The 18,419-nt window shown below is 41.2% G+C and overlaps 2 protein-coding genes across 5 annotated transcripts in view; one reads left to right on the top strand and one right to left on the bottom strand.

The window, feature by feature from the left end:
- Positions 1-11,537: 11,537 nt before the first annotated feature.
- Positions 11,538-13,234, bottom strand: c2cd4a (C2 calcium dependent domain containing 4A). The gene is made up of 2 exons (XM_084363825.1): positions 13,123-13,234; positions 11,538-13,010 (listed from the first exon to the last, which is right to left on the bottom strand). The coding sequence occupies exon 2, from the start codon at positions 12,981-12,983 to the stop codon at positions 11,640-11,642; it is 1,344 nt and encodes a 447-aa protein (XP_084219951.1). The 5' UTR covers positions 12,984-13,010; positions 13,123-13,234; the 3' UTR covers positions 11,538-11,639.
- Positions 13,235-15,997: 2,763 nt separating this feature from the next.
- Positions 15,998-18,419, top strand: part of tln2b (talin 2b) — a 93,720-nt gene continuing 91,298 nt past the window's right edge. For 2 of the 4 annotated variants that reach the window (XM_084363188.1, XM_084363185.1), the window contains exon 1: positions 15,999-16,256. The gene's annotated coding sequence lies outside the window, so the exon portion shown is untranslated. Of the gene's footprint in view, positions 16,257-16,521; positions 16,670-18,419 lie in introns of those variants that run through there. The other 2 variants (XM_084363187.1, XM_084363186.1) reach the window with 2 other exon arrangements.

Here is an 18,419-nt window from a genome sequence, read left to right as displayed (position 1 = left end):
TGAAGTACAAACTCCCTGGTTACAACATTTTACTGGTCTTCACAGTAGGTTTCACCAAAAGGTGACTATACTGACAATTAAGTATTGCCATTAGCTACAAATCACCATTATTGAAATAATTATCTCATCATACACTTCTGGGTAATTAAAAGTCTTCACATTAAATGCCAAATCAAAGTAAACCATTACATTTTAAGTGTATTTAAATCACAGCAGTTGGTGGATCAATAATGTTTCCCACCAGTAAGCATCATATTCTACTTTTAGCTTTGCTCTTGATCAGTCAAATGTACTCAAACGTAACTAATCACACGGCTAATTACCGGTAGCAATGTGTAATGGAACATTCAGAGCCACTTTGGAGGTAGTTTGCTATTCTGAGCCGAATACTTTACATACAGATTTTCTTGGACCAAAAGGAAGTGTGTTACAAGTGTATGCAGGCCTGTACTAATGTGCCAAAGATGCAGGTCATTTCCTCTTTAAAGGAAAAAAAAAAGTCTGTGTTGCCTGAGGATATACTCTGACTTCACTAAAACCGGACATGGAAACTCTGACATTGTGTCTCTGTGCCTGGGAGAATAACGAGGCAGCTGTGTGGGTGTGTATATATAGCAGATAAGGACCAATCAGACCTGAGAAGGACCAGATCTATTCAATTATATTGAACTCTTTTAAGTTCTATACTGAAATGAGTAGGCATTCATATTGCTGTTAATGTCATTCTCACTTGCACAGAACACAAATGTGGTAAAATGATAATCATATCCTCCTCACAAAAGGCCAGCTGCAGGAGGTTTCACCCCACTGGGCCATACTAGGATGACTTATATCAGATAACGCCTGATCTTTATTTCATCCAGACAGTCGGGGATTTACTGATCCCTTTGGTGTTTTTATTCGGAAATGATGAGATTCACTCCTTCCCGAGTGTCCTTATGAGACCTTGTATAAATCTCCAAATTCCCTGCCACAGATCATCCCCCATATGTTTTTTCCTTCTGACCATTTGAACTGAAACATAAATTAGTCAACTTAATGAGCTATTAATGGATATAGGACTAAAGTCAAATCAAATGATTTTTATTTATGTAGCCCAAAACAACAATGGACAGCAATGCAAAAGGGGACTTTGTAGTAACGACGGTAAAGAGATTTATCAATCGAATCCGTAGCTCCCCTTTGCTTTACAGAGCTTTATAGATTATTGCTTTCATTGTTTGGTTGTTCAGCCCATGATTTTTACTGTTATGGTTTTGTCTCACAGCATGTTTTTCAGGTGCAACAGGCAGCTATTATCATAAAAAAAGGTCTAAAAACCTAACCGCTCGGCACCAAATAACAGACCAGGTAGTGAAGCATTTAGAAGCTGAAGAGCCAGATATTTCCCTCAGGGGAGAAAAAAACAGAGCTCGAAGACAATGAATATTGGGCTTACATTGTTGTTTAATACAAATACCAGCATTGGAAATCCCCCTGATACAGCCTATAATGCTGGACCGAGTATCGGCAAGTATAGAGTCTACATGTAATTGATTAGCCCCGACACAGGACCCTATCGTTTCCAAACAGCATTACAAACACCTGTATGCAACTAACAGATTTTTTACTCCACATGTAGCCAACACCCATAAGCGGCAAGCGACTTACAGGTATGTAACTTCAAGCACGTGTCAGCAAACTCACATTTATATTTCTCTTCTTTTTCAGATATGACAGATTTTAATTAATAAAATAAAGTTCAATGGCATTCATTCTCTGCATGTTTTTGTTAATGTTTTTACAATAGGGTTTAACCTGAGCCAGGCCGGACAACAATGAGAGCATATCGCATCCATACAGGGTTAGTTGGTCATCAAGCTCTGCTTAAGTCTGATAACGACCCATTCATTTGAATCAGGTGTGTTGGGGCTGGAGACATCTAAAACATGCAGGGCAGGGGTCACTGAGGATGAGGACTGAAGAACGCTGTACTATACCAAGTGCTTCCATACCAATAGTAGGGCAAAAATACAATGATTTACCTGAGTATAAAGCGTATCCTGTATATGGTGGCCATTTTAGGACATGTTAGTCCCGGCTGCCATCAGTCTAGGTTGACAAACTTTATTTTGTCAGCCGCAGGTGCGCTGTGAGAGCCTCATCTGTACTGTAAGCTGATTAGGCCTTTTTCCCAGCAGACATTTTGACTTGTCACAGCACAAAACACACAGGTGTTACTAATAACATTAACGGTGGCTCTGTTCTACTCGAGCGCTCCAGTGACGAGCATATTGCACAATTTGTCATTTCATCCAGTGGAAGTGATGGTCAGTGCCGGCTTAAAATGACAAGGTACGACTTGAATGCTTTGTACACTTTGCTTATAAGAAAGAGAGAGGACAGATAACAGATTTGTTGGCATCAGAGTTTAGTGAATACATGTGTTTTCTAGACCTCTGTCGAAACTTAGTCACTCAGCCCATGTACATTTACATTATACACTGCTTGAAAGTCTTGTACTGTAGACTGACATAAAGGATCTGCAACACCAGTAGACAGATTACATAGTACAGTTCAGTAAAGGGATCTTAATTTTGATTAGATGCAATACCAATTTTTATGATAAGCTTCAGACATCTCATCTGCATTTTTCTCAACAAAACTCCCTTTCACCACTCCTTGCACCCCAGGGCGCAAACAGCACGGACACATTTCTGCATGCAGCAACACACAAACACAAACACACACGCGCCCTTTATCTGCACTGCAGCACTGACATGTGTACCAACACATGCAGCCTCACATGGTGAGAAACATGTGCCCTGCTGAGATCTGAGCTTTGTGGCCTTTGAAACTCTCGCTTTCAACACGCTGCATGAAGCAAAGGATGCCCAGCTGTGGAAAACATGCCGTATTGTAGCTCTCAGGGAGATACTAGGGGCAATGATTCACCAATTGAATCAATTAAGGTTTTGATCAGAGTGGAAAAGCAGTGATTCACTAAGCTTCCAGCAGATTTGGATGCCTGCATGCTGATCATAACACAGTTTTCTTTCCATTGTGCATTGTGACAGTGGGGAAAAACAGCAAATTAGGCAAATAATTATCCAACACTTCACAGAAACACTGGTGTGGGAGACAATGTGGTATGGAGGCTTTGTCGCACTACTGTAAATCAGTCTATGGTCACAGCTTCTTCAGAAGTCTTTGGGTTTAAACTTTCTCTGCCAGCTCACTGTTGCAAAATACTGGATATAAATACAAGCCTAGCAATAAAACATCATAAAACTACCATCCATAATAAATGTCACTGATTGAAGTCTCAATTATGAGTGTAATTATGATGATTATATCATTATTACAATAACCGTGTAATTATGATTAGGTAACCTTATTGACCCTATATTTTCAAGCAGCTCAGCTCTAAACCTGTTGATATTAAAAACTTTTATCAATCTATTAAAGAAACAGCTTGTCAACCAAATTATATGGAACTAGGGCTGGGTAATATATAGATGCTGTATTGTTATATCATGATAAAGTGCTGTCTTTTCCTGTTTGATAGGCAGATAAGCTAGCAGCATTAGCAGCCTAATTTAACGTTAGCCAACCACTGAGCCACCCATAAAATAAAGCTAAAACTTAACTCAATATGTTTAAGTTTAATGCCTACCTTCGTCAATTGGAGCAGTGATATCCAGCGTCTCAGTGGAGAAGAGGTACCATGCTCCGAAGCTAACAGAAGCTAGCTTACTTTTCTTTGGTCCTGAAGTGTACACCTGAAGTTACACCTGGCGTGACAAGCTACAGACAAGACATACACATCTAGGAATGTTGGCCCCAACCACGTTATACTTCCAAAAAACGCTTCTTACATGGTTGAGGTAGCAGGCTCGCTATGAAACGCTAAATGTGCAGCAGCAGCACAAAGTTTTAATGTTAATATGAGGCTAGCATGAAAGCTAGGCAGCAGCTCGCATAGCAAAAGGGTGAGCAGAGGATCAAAGCTTAAAAAGACCGCCCTGCTTCAAAGGGCTCACCGACAGCGCTACTACAGTTGTTTTTACTCTTCAATTTAGCACTATATTTGCAAAACAAATTGCAGATACACTAAAGAATTGAACCTAGCTCCAGTTCATTTTAATTTTAGAATTTTACTGGTAATACAATATCGTGTCGAAAAAATATGCATAAATATAAGAGTGGCTGCTTAAATGTACTTGGAGTCAGTTGTAATTAAACAAAGCTGATAAAAATGTCAGTCTGGCTTCCACCTCTCACTCCTTTGGATTACCTACACACTTCTAACCCTCTCTCACCTTTCACAAAGCATGGAGTGCATAAAAACTACCTTGTTTATCAGAAAAACTGCACAGTGTGTGCCTCCCAGACTTTGAATACTATATCTAATAAGGGTCCCACAGTTTTGACAACCATCGTCAATCCAGCATAATTTTTGCAATTCTTCACCCTCGATATGAAAAACTAAACTCTCTTCACGGCCTGTACACACTGTTATACTATCACCTGTTGAGAAAGAGATTTGAGATGGTTTAATCTATGTGCGTATGTATGGTTAATGACATTTTGAGGCACTGTACTTTGACAGTGTACAGCATAGTACAGGCACAAGCAAACATTTCTGCTCCAAAATGGGAAACCTTTTTAGATTCATAATAAAGTGTAGAGGATTTAATGTGAAAAGGTGTTATTTTATTAGTCCCATGTTATTAATCCCATGGGGCAAGACTTAATTCTAACCCTTTGTGACAAGAATACATGTCTAAAGGTACCTAATTGAAACAAAACTTGGATTGTGAGGAGAAAGCTGCACCTACAAGCTCTGAGCTTTAATTTTTATAACCCGCCCCTCGAACACTGCAGACTCTGCGGTCTTAACATCAACACGAGAGGCAAAACCTTGCTTACAACCAAGGTTGAGGCATTTATTAAGCCAGTATCACTGCCTCAAAAGCAGCCAATTCTTCCCACATCAAATTTATTGCGGCTGTGGTCTCTCACTTTGACTACCATGGAGAATGAGGCTTATGCCAACTTGAAAGTGCAGTCTCTGAGCTTGAAGCGTGAATGTTTCATGGTAGAACTCGGCCATCTTTCCCGAGGCAAACTCTTTCCTATAGTGCCCTGCGCTGTGAAACACTCGTACAAAATGACACTGTGATTTACCCTGGCCTGTATCAGTCGGTTGCCCAGTAAACCAAATTGGCAAACAGAGACCCATCACCTAGCTTCCATGTTTACCCTCACTTAAATAACACGACTAGAGGCCGTGGGCCATTTGTTATCTCTTGCCCCTGATGCACTGTTATATTTACAGCCCTTTTATGAATCCTATGACGATACAGTATGTGCATGTACCAGTGGGAATTGATTTTCTGTGAAGTCTGTGCACTTCAAACTACACAGCACTGAAGATCTGAAAATCATAGCCTAGAACTTAAGGTATTGTTATTAAATGTACACCAAAGTAAGCAACAAGTCCATTCAAAACAGTTAAATATTATTAAATTACCATACCAGTTACCAATTTGGGTTGTGCAACAGTTCTGGTAGCAAATGAGCAAAAGAAATTCTTCAAATCTGTGAATAAGGGAGCAGGTTTCAATTTTACTTTCCAGTTGCTTTAAAATAACTGAGACTTTTATCTGCCTCCTTGTTTCTTTATAATGAAAATGGCAATTCAATGAATTTGCTGTTTGTTGAACTACAATGACATTGGATTTCTCCCCTAAATTATGATAATTAAGTTGACAAATGACACAGGATGAGACCATAAATCGACTCTCCCCAAATAAACAATTGGCTCTACGGTTCACAACTTTGATATTCTCGCAAAGTCAAGGACGAACAAAGTCGAGGGAATCGGGACTGTGAAACCCCTCTGCGGTTTGGATGTTGGTTTTATAAGTGGATCACAGTAAGTAGGACAGCTAAGATGACACAGACAGACCTAGATGTGTCTCACTGCCTCTTCCTCCTAGGAAACCTGGTCAAGTACCAGAGTGTGTGTAAAGTGGGCAGACAAAGCATACTGGCTAATGACCAAAACGTGTCAATGAAAAGAGCTTTGATCTGAGGCTGTGAACAATATCAGTACTTTTTTTTAATATCACCTTTTTAAAAAGAAACAATCTCCATCACTAGTATTAAAAGTACCGAAGTTACAAAAAAAAACTACAGCTACAGAGCTACAATCACATTTGCAAACCAAGGCTGGGTTGACTGTCCTGTTTTATTTGCTTTTTCTTTCTGCTGTGTGTTTGAAAGAGGTAACGAGAATCATTTTTACACTAGTATTATATCAAAGTTATAAATTCTGGTTTCTTGACAACTTTAGTTTGATCCAAAGAGAGATCTCAGCCATTTGAAATTACGTGAAACTGTCCTTTAAATCCTTTAAAATGAAATAATATAATGTTATTTTATCTAAAAAGGACAGCAGATGAATCACACCCAGGGTTAATGAAATAATGCCACTTTTGGCACTGCTCTTTATCTGTATCAAATCATTAACTCTATTCTGAATATGTTCTATCCGCCTAGACAAAGTCTGTATAATTATATCTGTAGAAATATCTTTTCCAGAACAGTGTTGGCATATTCGCAACACATGATTCCTGCTTTGCCCCCTCGCTACATTTTCGATGCGCAGAAAAGATCTATTGACGCTTGGCTTCGGATGCAAGCAGCAGCATGACTGAAGCTGAGATGCATCTGAATCAAACAGACAGGGACAGCCTCTATCAACTTATGTGTCGAAATAAAAGCATCTCACACATGAAAGGCAGGATCTCCATGGTTTCCCTTGGAGCCAGGCCTCGTTGCCATGGGAGTGGAAGGCGCTATTGGAGGAGGAAAAACACAGAAAGACGAGGCACGAAGACAGTGTCGTCTTTCCATGTACAAAACCTAATCATGCACAGTTTATTTTGCCATTTTGCTGCTGATGTCACAATTTTTTTTTAAAAGTAATTCTAACTTTACGTTGTACTTTGTGTATTTAATCATGTAAAATATTTGTGTTCAGTTTAAATCCAGTCCACCTCACCTGACACATGACGTGTGCCCTGGCAGACTGTTTGCCTAACTGTTTAATGGCTATTCAGACAATATTGTGCAAGCCCTGTCCTGATTGTCCTAATGCATTTAAGCATCCCATCAGCATGTGCCTGTTCACAAGTGTGATCAGACCCCCGGAGGCAACCGAGAAATGACACACACACAACTGATGTTACACAAGGCCTGTCAATTTACCCAATAACCAAACAGCCGTACTTGTGAGTAATTGTTTGCCCGAGCCAGACCAAACACCTTGGTTCTGTTTATATAAGTCTGATCAGATGTGAGGAAGTCCAACCTACACTATGTTTGGTTGTTATGTACTGAGCAGGTCACGCTTGGACTCAGCTCCATGCAGTGCCTGAGGTGATTGAGTGGGTGGCGTCACGCAGGGCAGGTGCACAGGCTAAGTGATGAGTCTGCTACGTGCGGATACAGCATATTTGTTCTCGGATTTATCGTAAATTGGGAATGTCTATACAGATAACAATAGGTTAGGAGGTTGCATCGAGTTAATTTGGCGCCGTTGTTAAATAGATGGTGTAATTGAGAAAACAGAGGCAAAGTTAATGACCTGAATGTTCAGAGCGGCGCTGGAAATATCAATAAAGTGGGATATATTTAGTAAATCAAATATTCAGAGTAATCAAACCATAAAGTAGCTTTTTTCCCCCAATCATCTCAACAAACAAGTGTGGCATTTTAAGGCAAAGCCTAATGATCCTTATGATACTCACCACTGTATTCTGTATGACAAAGATGGTTGGTCCTCTGGCTCAGAGACGTGTTAAACACCTGAATGTTTTCATTTATAAATTCCTTATTAGACATTCACCAAACTAAACAACATCTATGCTGGACTGGACCGCAGGACCCTTTCAAAGACGCTCCACCAACTGTCTTATGCTTCAAGTTTTGCAGGTCTACATTCTCAAGATTGACACTTTGAATCCTTTAACTCTGCATATTTTTGTTGATCTCGACATCATTGCAAATGAGGGGAACTTCCATGATTTTCGAGGCTTAAATTACGATTTTAATTGAACTGAACTGAGAAGCAATTCATTTTAATAGCATTTTTTTTTTTACCATGTCCCACCTCAGTTAAATACTGAAGACTCCTGTGAGTTTGAGTCAGGCATTGCCAGCGCGTGTGTGTGCACGTGTCTGTGTGTCTGTTACAGTCTGTCAGATCTGGTTTCATCTTACGTGATGTGTCCTCACACAAACTACTGACGCAGCTGAAATATAGCGTAAAGCCTGCTCATTACTTCCACTGATGTGCTGCAAAGCTGAACATTGCCGGTGTTTACCAAATTGAACAGTGGGCCATAAACAGTGATGTCACCTCACTGAATAACAGACAGTGCCACCGCTGACATCATGGAATATCTTAACCCCCTTTAATCAGGTTATTTGATGAAAGTTGTGTAAGATAACATTTTCGGTTTTTGAAAGAATTTGTCTTTCTTGTATCTCATTTAGATAATGTCAAAATAGAGGTCAAAAGCATTCTCCCTCATTGTTCATCTGTGTCACCCCTTTGACTATCGTATCTGTTAAACGTCAGAATGCTTTGTCCTGAGAACATCATGCCAATGACAACCGATTGCCGAGGAAGGTGAATAGGTCGTTACAATGGACGTCCACTAGCCTTCGTCAGTCTAATTCCAAAGCCGTTCTCATCCTGAGAACATGAGAAGGTGGAGTAAAGCATTGGTCATCGGTCAGACATCTTTCCAGTGACATTTTAAGGTGTATATTATCTATTTTGGCACAATATAAGAGCCTGGTAAAACAGAAAAACAAGATAAGGAAACTGGTTTGAACAGACTCATTTACTTAGGAAGCTAAAACAGTCGAGTGAGATATGGCAGGGGGAAGGGTATACTTTGCATGTCTTGGTATGAAAACATTTTCTTTCCATTTCAAGAAACACTCAATAGGTTCGACCGCAAATACAATACTATACCTATCGATGTCTGGATGTAGTTGTTGTCAATTCCAGCTCATTACTTTGAAATTGTAAATGTGCATTAGCTGGGCAAAGGCATCCTGGTGAATGAGGGGTAACCAGGCAACTCTTTTCAGACTCTTGAGATTAAGCCAATGCACTTCCCCTGTTGTGTGTTTAGATTCATGATGCACAGCTCTTAGGGAGGCAGATGTTTCCTACAGATAATATGAAATGACTTCTAGCAATCAGTGCTCAGTACTAAGTAGAAAACACTGCAAATCCTGTACAAACAGCCTCTCATATTTGCATTGCAGTACGTTTTTCTTGTGTTATGTTCAAAAGGCAAATATAAAATCATATGAGGGAAGTATTACAGCGTGTCTGTCATATTTCTCATGGTGATGTATTTATGTATGTATGTATTGGTATTCATACCATGGAGCTATTTGTTATGGAGAGAAAGGCAGTTTGTTTGTAGTTTGAATTAAAGATATGATGTGCAACATTTCCACATTAAATAGTCGAAGAACAACTAAACCTTTGTCATATATTTTGTTGAGTTGTGTACTTACATTATCCTAAAATTTTCCCCTAGCGGCAGAAATTACATGTTGTGCGTTTAACTGGTACCACTTGAGGTCAGCATTGGAAATGTACTGTTTTCCAGGATGTTTTATTTTTCTACAATGTTAAAATGCCTGTTTGATGTGACCTGACAGTTGTTATGAATTGACAATAAGCTGTTATTCAATACTTTTATTCGCTACCATTGATAGAGGACATTTTTGTATGGGCGGCACCAGCTTGGATCAAGGCCCTAATGCTGCTGTAACCACTGTGCTATATAAAACCAACGCTTCCGCGCTTTTGAATGGAGATAGATCGGTGGAAAGCCCTCCGAATCCTATCAGTGGTTTACCAGCAAGGGGAATCACGGGTAATTCTCATTTATTACAGGGTATTTCACAGCTGAGTCAACACTCAATACAAAAGTGGCCAACAGCGTCAGGCTCTCCACAGTATCAGGAATGACATTCTGCGTAGAGAGATATTGTTGAAAAATGTAGTTTGTCTATGTGGGATGTTTATAGGTTTCTTTGTCGCAAACGAGGTGCTCCTATGTATCACGGAAGCACAAAAGCCTGCGTGTTAGGCCATGTATTGTAGCAACACAAAACCCTTATTTCCATCAAGACAATAGAGGAGGGATTGCAGGTTTTTGTGGCGATGCCGAATCTGTAGTTCAAACTGAAAGTGGATCATGAGCTATATTTGTCCAGAGGCTTTTCTTATTGGCTCAAACCAAACGGTTAGATCTAGTAAAATATTTGCATTATAAAGCGTGCGTCATTACAGCCGTGGAGCTTTAAAAACCAGTCTCCCAGCAGATTATTATTAACGCTTTAGCTGCAATAGCTATTTATATGCATTTGTGGATGCTTCCCATGTCTCCACATTACTGTATGTATGTTTTGTCATACACTGTATAACCAGCAGTTGTCAGTCCCCTATCAGAGCTTTTCTCAGCCCTGAGAAACCTATTAATCTTTAACTAGGAGCTATAGTGGCAGCCGGTGCTTTTAAGCCTGATCTTTATTGCTGAAAGCAGCAGGATATACTCGCCTGAAGTCTACATTAGGAGCTGCTGATGTGTTTAGTTGGGTAAACATGCATCTATATCGCATGGAGAAATGCTGTTTTTTGTCTTCGGCATGAAAAGAGGATGTTTTGTTCTGTGGTTTCTGAAAAGAGTGGAGTTCATACTTTATATTACAAGCCGAGATGTGCAGTTTATCCTAGAATTACACAGTTCAATCATTCATTTCTTTTTTTTGTAATCTGTAAGTAAAAAATATCATCTTGAAAGGTCAAGTGCATGACCAAGGTAAAGGAAGAAATAATCTTTATTTGGAAATCTGTATTAGTTTTACTGATAATTGTCAGCTACAACATTGCCTCCCTTTATTAAAAATCAGATGAAAAATACCTGCTCTTCAGCTTGCAGGTTTCACTAACAGCTTTTGTTGTTATTCATTCTTCCTGATATTTAACACTAAGTGGGATGTATAATTTCAGAAAAAGAGCAGATAGAGCTTCTTTTGTGCACCGATTAAAATTATGCATACTCAACAGTGAAAATTCCCCTCGAAGGTTTCTGGTTTCTAGTGATATTTTTAATCATTGAAAAGGTCAGGAGGAAAACAACAGGCTTAGGAGAAATTAGAGAAGGTGGGTGTCTGACGCCAGCCGATGCTGCATCCACGTTAATACACCAAGGAAATAAAAGGCTGTAAATCACTGTATTGACATTTTTGTGTTTGTTTTTAAGCAGTTGTGAGGCGAGGATGCTTTTTGTTGGTGCTTTTTTTTTTCTGAAAGTAAACTTATTCTAGGCATCTGAAAATATTGAGAGTATTGAGTGGGCTGTTCCTCTGCACAGACACAACAAATATGATGTTACAACGAAACTTGAACGCATAGGTTTATTTTTGGAATGTATTAAAGACAGACAACCTCAGTGTTTCCCATAATTTAATCATAACAAAATCTCATTTGACAATACAAAAAAATCAAATAAATATTCAAATACATAAATAAACAGTGAAGGAAGTACTTAGGTTTATAATGTCACAATGCTAGAAAGAGGCAAATCACAGTCACCCAGGAGATAATCTCTTTTCAGGGTGGACATTTTGTTCACCACTTTGAAGCGAAGGGACCGCTGGCTGAGGTCTTCCTCTGAGATACTATCAAAGAAGAAATCCTCATTGAAGATTGGATTACGGCTCTTTCTGATGACTGTGCTGCGCTGCTTCTGCACTTTTCCGGGAACCAGAGAGAGGCTAACGCTGCAGTTGATAATCTTTGGGTCTACAGAGAGAGGATAGAGGCCCTCAGCGCTGATCAGTCGAACCCGTAGTCTTTGGTTATCCGAGCAGTACTCTGCTGAGAGTCTCAGGCTGCCGTCTTTCCCTATGGGTACCATTCTCTCCTTCATTACCCTCTCTCTGTGCAGAGTCAAGTCCATAGGGAAGATGGTTGGCGGTGCCAGGCTGTAGCTGCTGGGCAGGCCTTCAACTAACCCCTCTGATGCCCTCCTCATGACATTGGGGCTATTGTCTGTGGAGCTGCCTTCATCCGTGGACAGGGAATTGTTCCTGGACACCATCGCCTTCCTCATGTTCCTTGACAACAGCAGTTCATGGCTGAGTGCTTTGAACAGGGAAGACTTGGCAGGGCACCTGGTCAGCAGCGGCGAGCTGAAAGGAGAGGATTCGGTAGAGGAAGTCGTATCGCTGTCCAGAGTGGTCTGCCAGTTCAGGGTGTATCCTCTCGGGGAAAGCCTGGAGGTCAGGGAGTTAAGGCTGAAAGAGGAAGGCGAAGAGGAGGGCGAGGTGGAGGAGGAGAGTTTGGAGCACATGCTGGATCGACTCTTGGGCAGCAGCAGGGGAGAGGAGCCAGGATCAGAGTGGAAGAGCGACTCCTTCCTCCTCGTGTGGGGGCTCTCCAGTAAGGTGCAAAAGCCGTAGCAGGTCTGAGCTTTGGCCAGGTGTGGAAGGGACAAGGCGGCCTGGCTATGGGGATCTGCATTGGTCGTCTCTTCATCACTGCAGCCATCGCAGGGGTTCTCATCCACACTCTCCACCTGGATAATGTGTGGGTTGATGGGCTCATGACGTGTTATCTCTATCTCAGGGCCAGCCCTCTCACAGAGAGACACCTTGATGCGAGCAGCTCGGCTCTGCTCCGTATTCCTCATCTCCTGCAGGGATGGGATCGTTGGCGGGATGCAGAACTCAGGGATGTTGTCAGGGGTGATGACGTTGGGACAAAGGGAAATCCTTTTGAGTTTGTCACCTTTTTCTCCGAACATGATGTCGCCGATTTTAAAGCTGAGTTCTGCTGATGGGATAGGTAGGTTAGATCTCTCCACTGACACACGGATCTTCTCCACCACCCACATGGGTCCTCTGGTAGAAATTAGGAAGCTCTGAAAAAAACGAAAGGACATTTCAGATGCTGCATTGTGTTTAAAATCAAACACACAGAAAGTCTATAAAAGAAAATTGTATTATAGTACCTACAAGCATTAACTTTCTTACCTTTTATTCTGAAGATATGAATAATCCACAAGGCTGTCCTGAACAGAATGGACTGAGGTTCAGACGGAGCAGACGGAGGTTCTCTCTTGTCAAGACCTGCACATCTGTGGCTGTTTGAGAGACCAAGACAGTTTAAATGAAGCAGGAAATCAGTGAATCTAACACACGCCCCCTGCGCTGCTCCAACAGGATCCTCCCTCCCGCCTTGGCCACCGGTTCCCATGGAAATATCCAAACCACAACAGATCTCGGTGCCCACTGTTGTAGCCACTGTGCTGTTTTAGCAAGATAAGCTTACTACAAGTGCAGAACAAGTGTTCACAAACAAATGGCAAATGGCTGTTAATTCACATGTTTGTTTTTCCATTTATTTAAATTAGATGGTGTGTGTGACCTTCTTGTGTGAACATAAACAAGGTGATCTGATAAGATAATGATTCTGGACAATTTTACGTGTACCTTTTAGAGGCACGAGTTCAAGGAATACAGCCGACCTAGCTTTTGCTGAGAGCTACAGGTCAATCAGGCATCTGCCTAAAATGTGTTTTATTGAAAGTTACAACTTAGTCCTTCGGGTATTTAAATAAATATGGCAAGTCCTATTGGTTGAACTGGTCTGTATTAGTTTATCCTGGTACTTCATTGCACTATCGAACTCACTTTTAAAATAAATATTTAAACTCTGGACACATTTTAATGCCATCATCACTTCACTTTCTACACAGAATTTATATCACCACACATGTCCCAATCATTCAGCTGGATATAATATTTGTATAGTATATGGAGTATAGTGAGTACAGTGTATCTATTCATGAACCAACACGTCACCCTTGCTGAAGAGCCGCTGAAGGCAGGGCAGACCACAATGTCTCTTTATCAGAGATACGGTTCCTGAAAGGTCAACATCCGTGTTAAAAAGGACAATGAGAGCATTGATTTATATACGACCACACTGAGCATTGCGCCTTAGGCCTTTAACCTTTATTGAAACATTGCCATGTCAGTGCTACCATCTTGTGGTGGGACACGAAGCAGCTGTAGTATGAACGATCACCAAAGTGATGATGATGCACGACAGAAAGCTGGATTTGTGGCTCGTCTGCACTCAATCTGCTGTAACTTGGCAGTCACTGTATATCATCCTCCCCAATAAACAGACAAACAAATAACTTTTTGACACACTTAAGTAGTTGAACTGAAAAAAGCAGCTTGTTTTTGCATATTTACAATAAAATGCTAAAACATCAAGCACATCCCTTCAGTCACTTTAACTTTTGTCCCTTGGCTTTTCTCCGCTCTCCACTGAAAAGCAGTGAGACCTTCTGTTAACACGCTCCACTCTGCTCTGCCCTGGCCAAAGTTCAAGTGGGGTGGCTTGGTTACCCTGTGTAACCAGGCACTGAAGAACAGCATGATGTCACTGCTTACAAAATACCAGGAAAAGTGCCCTAAATGGGGCTACTTCTCAGAAATGTTGACCAAAATGTTCAAGCGATTCAAGCGTACCTCGTGAAGATTTTGTACCTCTCAAAACCAAGTCAAGGATATAATGAGCTGAGGTGACTTTGAGGTGACTTTGATCAGAACATGCACATGATCAGACACACAGTACTCATACTGTGGGTCTCGGTGTGAGTCTGCTCTGTGGCTTTGCAGTTTCACCTAACTGAATACAACATGCATAGTAATCGGCAGGAGGAGAAGTTCTCTGTCGTCTGGTTGCTATCAATAATAGGTTTTAGGAAGTAGCTCAGCACTTTCTGGGATTTAGAAGAAGGGAAGTATGAATCTAGCTCCAATATCCTCACAGGCCAGAGAGGCAGATGATCAATCCTGCTATGATGATTAAAGGAGCACTGTGTAGTTTTGGGGAAGAAATTTTAATCTGAAGAGAAAGATCTCTTTTTTTTTTTTTTTTTTTATGCCTAAACAAACTAAATAAACAATCTGACCTTAAGTCTTACTGTTTTACTTTGTTTATATGTGGCGGACCCTGCCACGTTTCTAGCTTCGAACAGTGTTCTGGGGACCTTATTTTCCTCTGAGAACAGCTTGTTTATTCAGTTATGGAAAAAAAAAACATTTCTTAGTTTGTATTATTATTACCTCATTACTATTAACTTTACATTTTTTTTAATTCAGAGTTTAAATTTCTTCTCTAAAACTACATGTTGCCCCTTTAAATATGTAGTTGATACATTCACATACACTTCAATTCAAACCCTCAAGTATCTCAGTTGCATGGATACTTGAACATCTCCATTAGGGGGCAGTACATGCTCAGGTAAAAACAAACAACAGCACACCCACTAAAGATGATGAACTGAGAGGGAGATGTTAGTCTGACTGAAACATTAAATATACTCCAATTAATAAAGAAAATAGTTGCAAAACTGGAAGAGTATCTCCTCGGGTGCTGAACTGGAGTACAGAGTGTATGAATCCATAAGTCAGCTGGGCTAAATCCCCTCTCCAACAGCCATGCATTCTTTCAGAAAATCCCTAAAATAAACATGTTCTCGTCTGGGAAGCCATTAGTTTGACATGTACTGCATGGTGTCTCCCCGTAGACAGGATCCCACTTATCTATTTAAACATCATCTCCCATGTGCCATCGGTTGAAGTGTCAACGTGGGATAATAAAGCACAGCCACACTGCCCGTCCCTCCACTGATGGTCGCCCTGCTGACACGCTTTCGGCAGGTGTACTTGACTGCTCACATTCAAAGCACTTTCAAAATAAGAGTCATCGGAATCTTTTCGTGCGCTCATCTTGTCGGGTGTATTTTTTTATTTTATTTATTTATTTATTTTTTATCTCGCAGGATTATCTCTTGAATCTGCTCTTGAGCCGTTCAATCCTCGACGTGGCTTACATGCATGACGATCAGAAAATCACGGGTGAGTGTGTGACGCCGCTTCCTCTTTTCGGCGCATAGATATGCGGTCGGTTTTTTTTTCTCTTCTCTCTCCCTCATCCCTCTCTCCACTGTACGATAAACGAGGAGGGGCTTGATGCCGTGGAGGAGGCAGGCAGGCAGGCAGGCAGGCTGAGCTGACCCGCTTGCGGTGTGTGTCGCCTAGCCTACATCCAAGCCGGGTCGCATGCATTAACGAGTGACAGACATCAGGTAGGATCTCGCCTTCATCCTTCTTTTCTTTCTTTTCTTTTTCTTTTCTTTTTGAAATAAGCTGCTTGTGTTTTAAAAAAACCCCTGGCGCCGTGCTTGAAGGTGCTTGTTCCTCCCAAACGGGGCTCTCACTACACGGAGGCGGACCGCTCGATGTTGGCTCAGCAGAAGCGCTGAAAACATTTCACATTAACAGCCTGCGGGTCGACCCTTTTTTTTTTTTTTTTTTCTTTTTTTTTTCACATGATCGGTGTGATGTGCTCCACTTCTCCATCTCCCCTGCTCCTCTCCTCTTTTTTTGGGATTTAACATCTGTCGATTTGCCTCATGTGGCGCGCTGTTACGAGCCTGTCAAATCTAATTTCTTCGCCTAATATGTGACTGCCAGCTTTTTGACATTGACAGTATCAGAGGTAATGAGATGAACGTTTTTTCATTGACCTACTTGTTTGGCGATCTTGCTGCATGTTGAACAATCGGGGTTGCTCGTATTTGGTGCTCAGAAGTGGGCTAAATAGGCAACTAATGCTGCTCAGCTCCAGCATCCCTGCTGCTCTGTACTGTAACTTGGACTTGACCTGAATGTTATCTGGATCGGCTCAACATCAGAGCCACATTCACGATGTGAGGCTGTAGTGCGCATGCATGGATGTGCCCACTGATGATTTTTACAGCAGAGAGATACTCTATGATGGTCAGTTTGGTCAAGTTTGTTGAGCTCAGTAATCCTGCTCTGCCTCAGTGATAAAAATCTGCTATTTCATGAATCCCAGTAGAAGAATTCCTCCTTTTTTTTCTTACCTGACACCTGCAGAGGTCATGCTCACCTGGATGTGTTGCTTTCTCCACCAGCAGGGAGGGGCGGGCAGGGTGTCCACTGAAGGACATGTCTCCTTAACCTGCTAGGCCGCCCCTGCTGCCTCACACAGATGTGTGTGTGCTGCACTTGCGAAGAGGCATTTTATGAGCTGTGACCATGTGGTGGTTTCACACAGGTACAGGGCATTAACTGTTCGGAGAGCACAGTGAGTGTGAGGTGATCTAACCGCACAGTAAACCTGCTTTTTCCATGGTCTGTTCTCTTCATGTTCTCATTTACTGATGAAGCAACTGTTTGAAAAATGTCACCCCACCCTTCCTCAGCGTAGAGCAGCTGAGCATTTTCCACGAGAGGCATCTTGTATATTAAGGGTCAATTCAAGGATACTCATGCCGTGAGAGGGGTTTCAAGCCAGTGTTGAGGAGTGACATGTTTTGCCCGAGTGATGGCACTCAAAAAGTCGAGCTGTATCAGCATGATGCAGACAGCTGTGATTCGGGATGGCTTTATACAGGAAGGCACCACTGAGGGTGCTAGGGATTTGATTCCTAATGGGAGCACCCATACTAAAAATACTCCCTGGTGGTACTGTAAGGCACAAGGATGAAAGCATCCACCAGCCATACTGTAGGAATATGGGCTCCTCGTTTCATCATTTCTACTAGAGCTGCACGATATGGTGAAAAAAAATCCTATTGCAATTCAATTATTTTGCCAGGTTTTGCGTGAGGGCGATCATTTTTGCATCACAGTTTTCATTTTCTCTACCGAGGCCATTAAAATCATGGTGATGTGACATTTGTTGGGGTCTGTATCAAACAGAGATGTTTTCTCACATCTGGAGAACATCTCAGTACTTCTTTAAATTCCTGTTTTGTCAAAAAAAACTGCAACGTCTTGCGATATGGATATTGCACTAGACCATATCATGATCTCAATTATATTGTTAATTAATTGTGCAGCCCTACAGCCTATCGTGACGTAACCCACTAGTTTGTGGAGTGCAGTTTTGATGCCTTAAGGGTTTGGAGCCAGTAGTGGCAATATTTGGATGAGTGTGTGGAGCTCTTTCCTAACTGATGATAGCTAACCAATCATAAGGTCATTTGTGATTTGCATATTGCATTTAGCAATATTGCGTTTTGGATTATATTGCGATTAATTGTGCAGCCCTAAGCAGAGCCTGACCGATATATCAGTAGGCGATGTTTACGGTAAGATATTTACGATAATTTATAATTATCCAATTCACAGTTATCATTACCATATTATGCAAATTTGTAGAGTTTATGTTGTTTTGGGTGAATACCAGAAAATGTTTACATGATTTAATGTTTAAGAAA

Source organism: Pagrus pagrus, assembly GCF_965226575.1.
Source record: "Pagrus pagrus genome assembly, chromosome: 10".
In the NCBI taxonomy this organism is placed as follows: Eukaryota; Metazoa; Chordata; class Actinopteri; order Spariformes; family Sparidae; genus Pagrus; species Pagrus pagrus.
This window is presented reverse-complemented; position numbering and strand designations above follow the sequence as displayed.

Bases quoted from the DNA above. Each gene is read 5' to 3' on its own strand.
- c2cd4a (XM_084363825.1), bottom strand. From the start codon at position 12,983: ATGTGGGTGGTGGAGAAGATCCGTGTGTCAGTGGAGAGATCTAACCTA.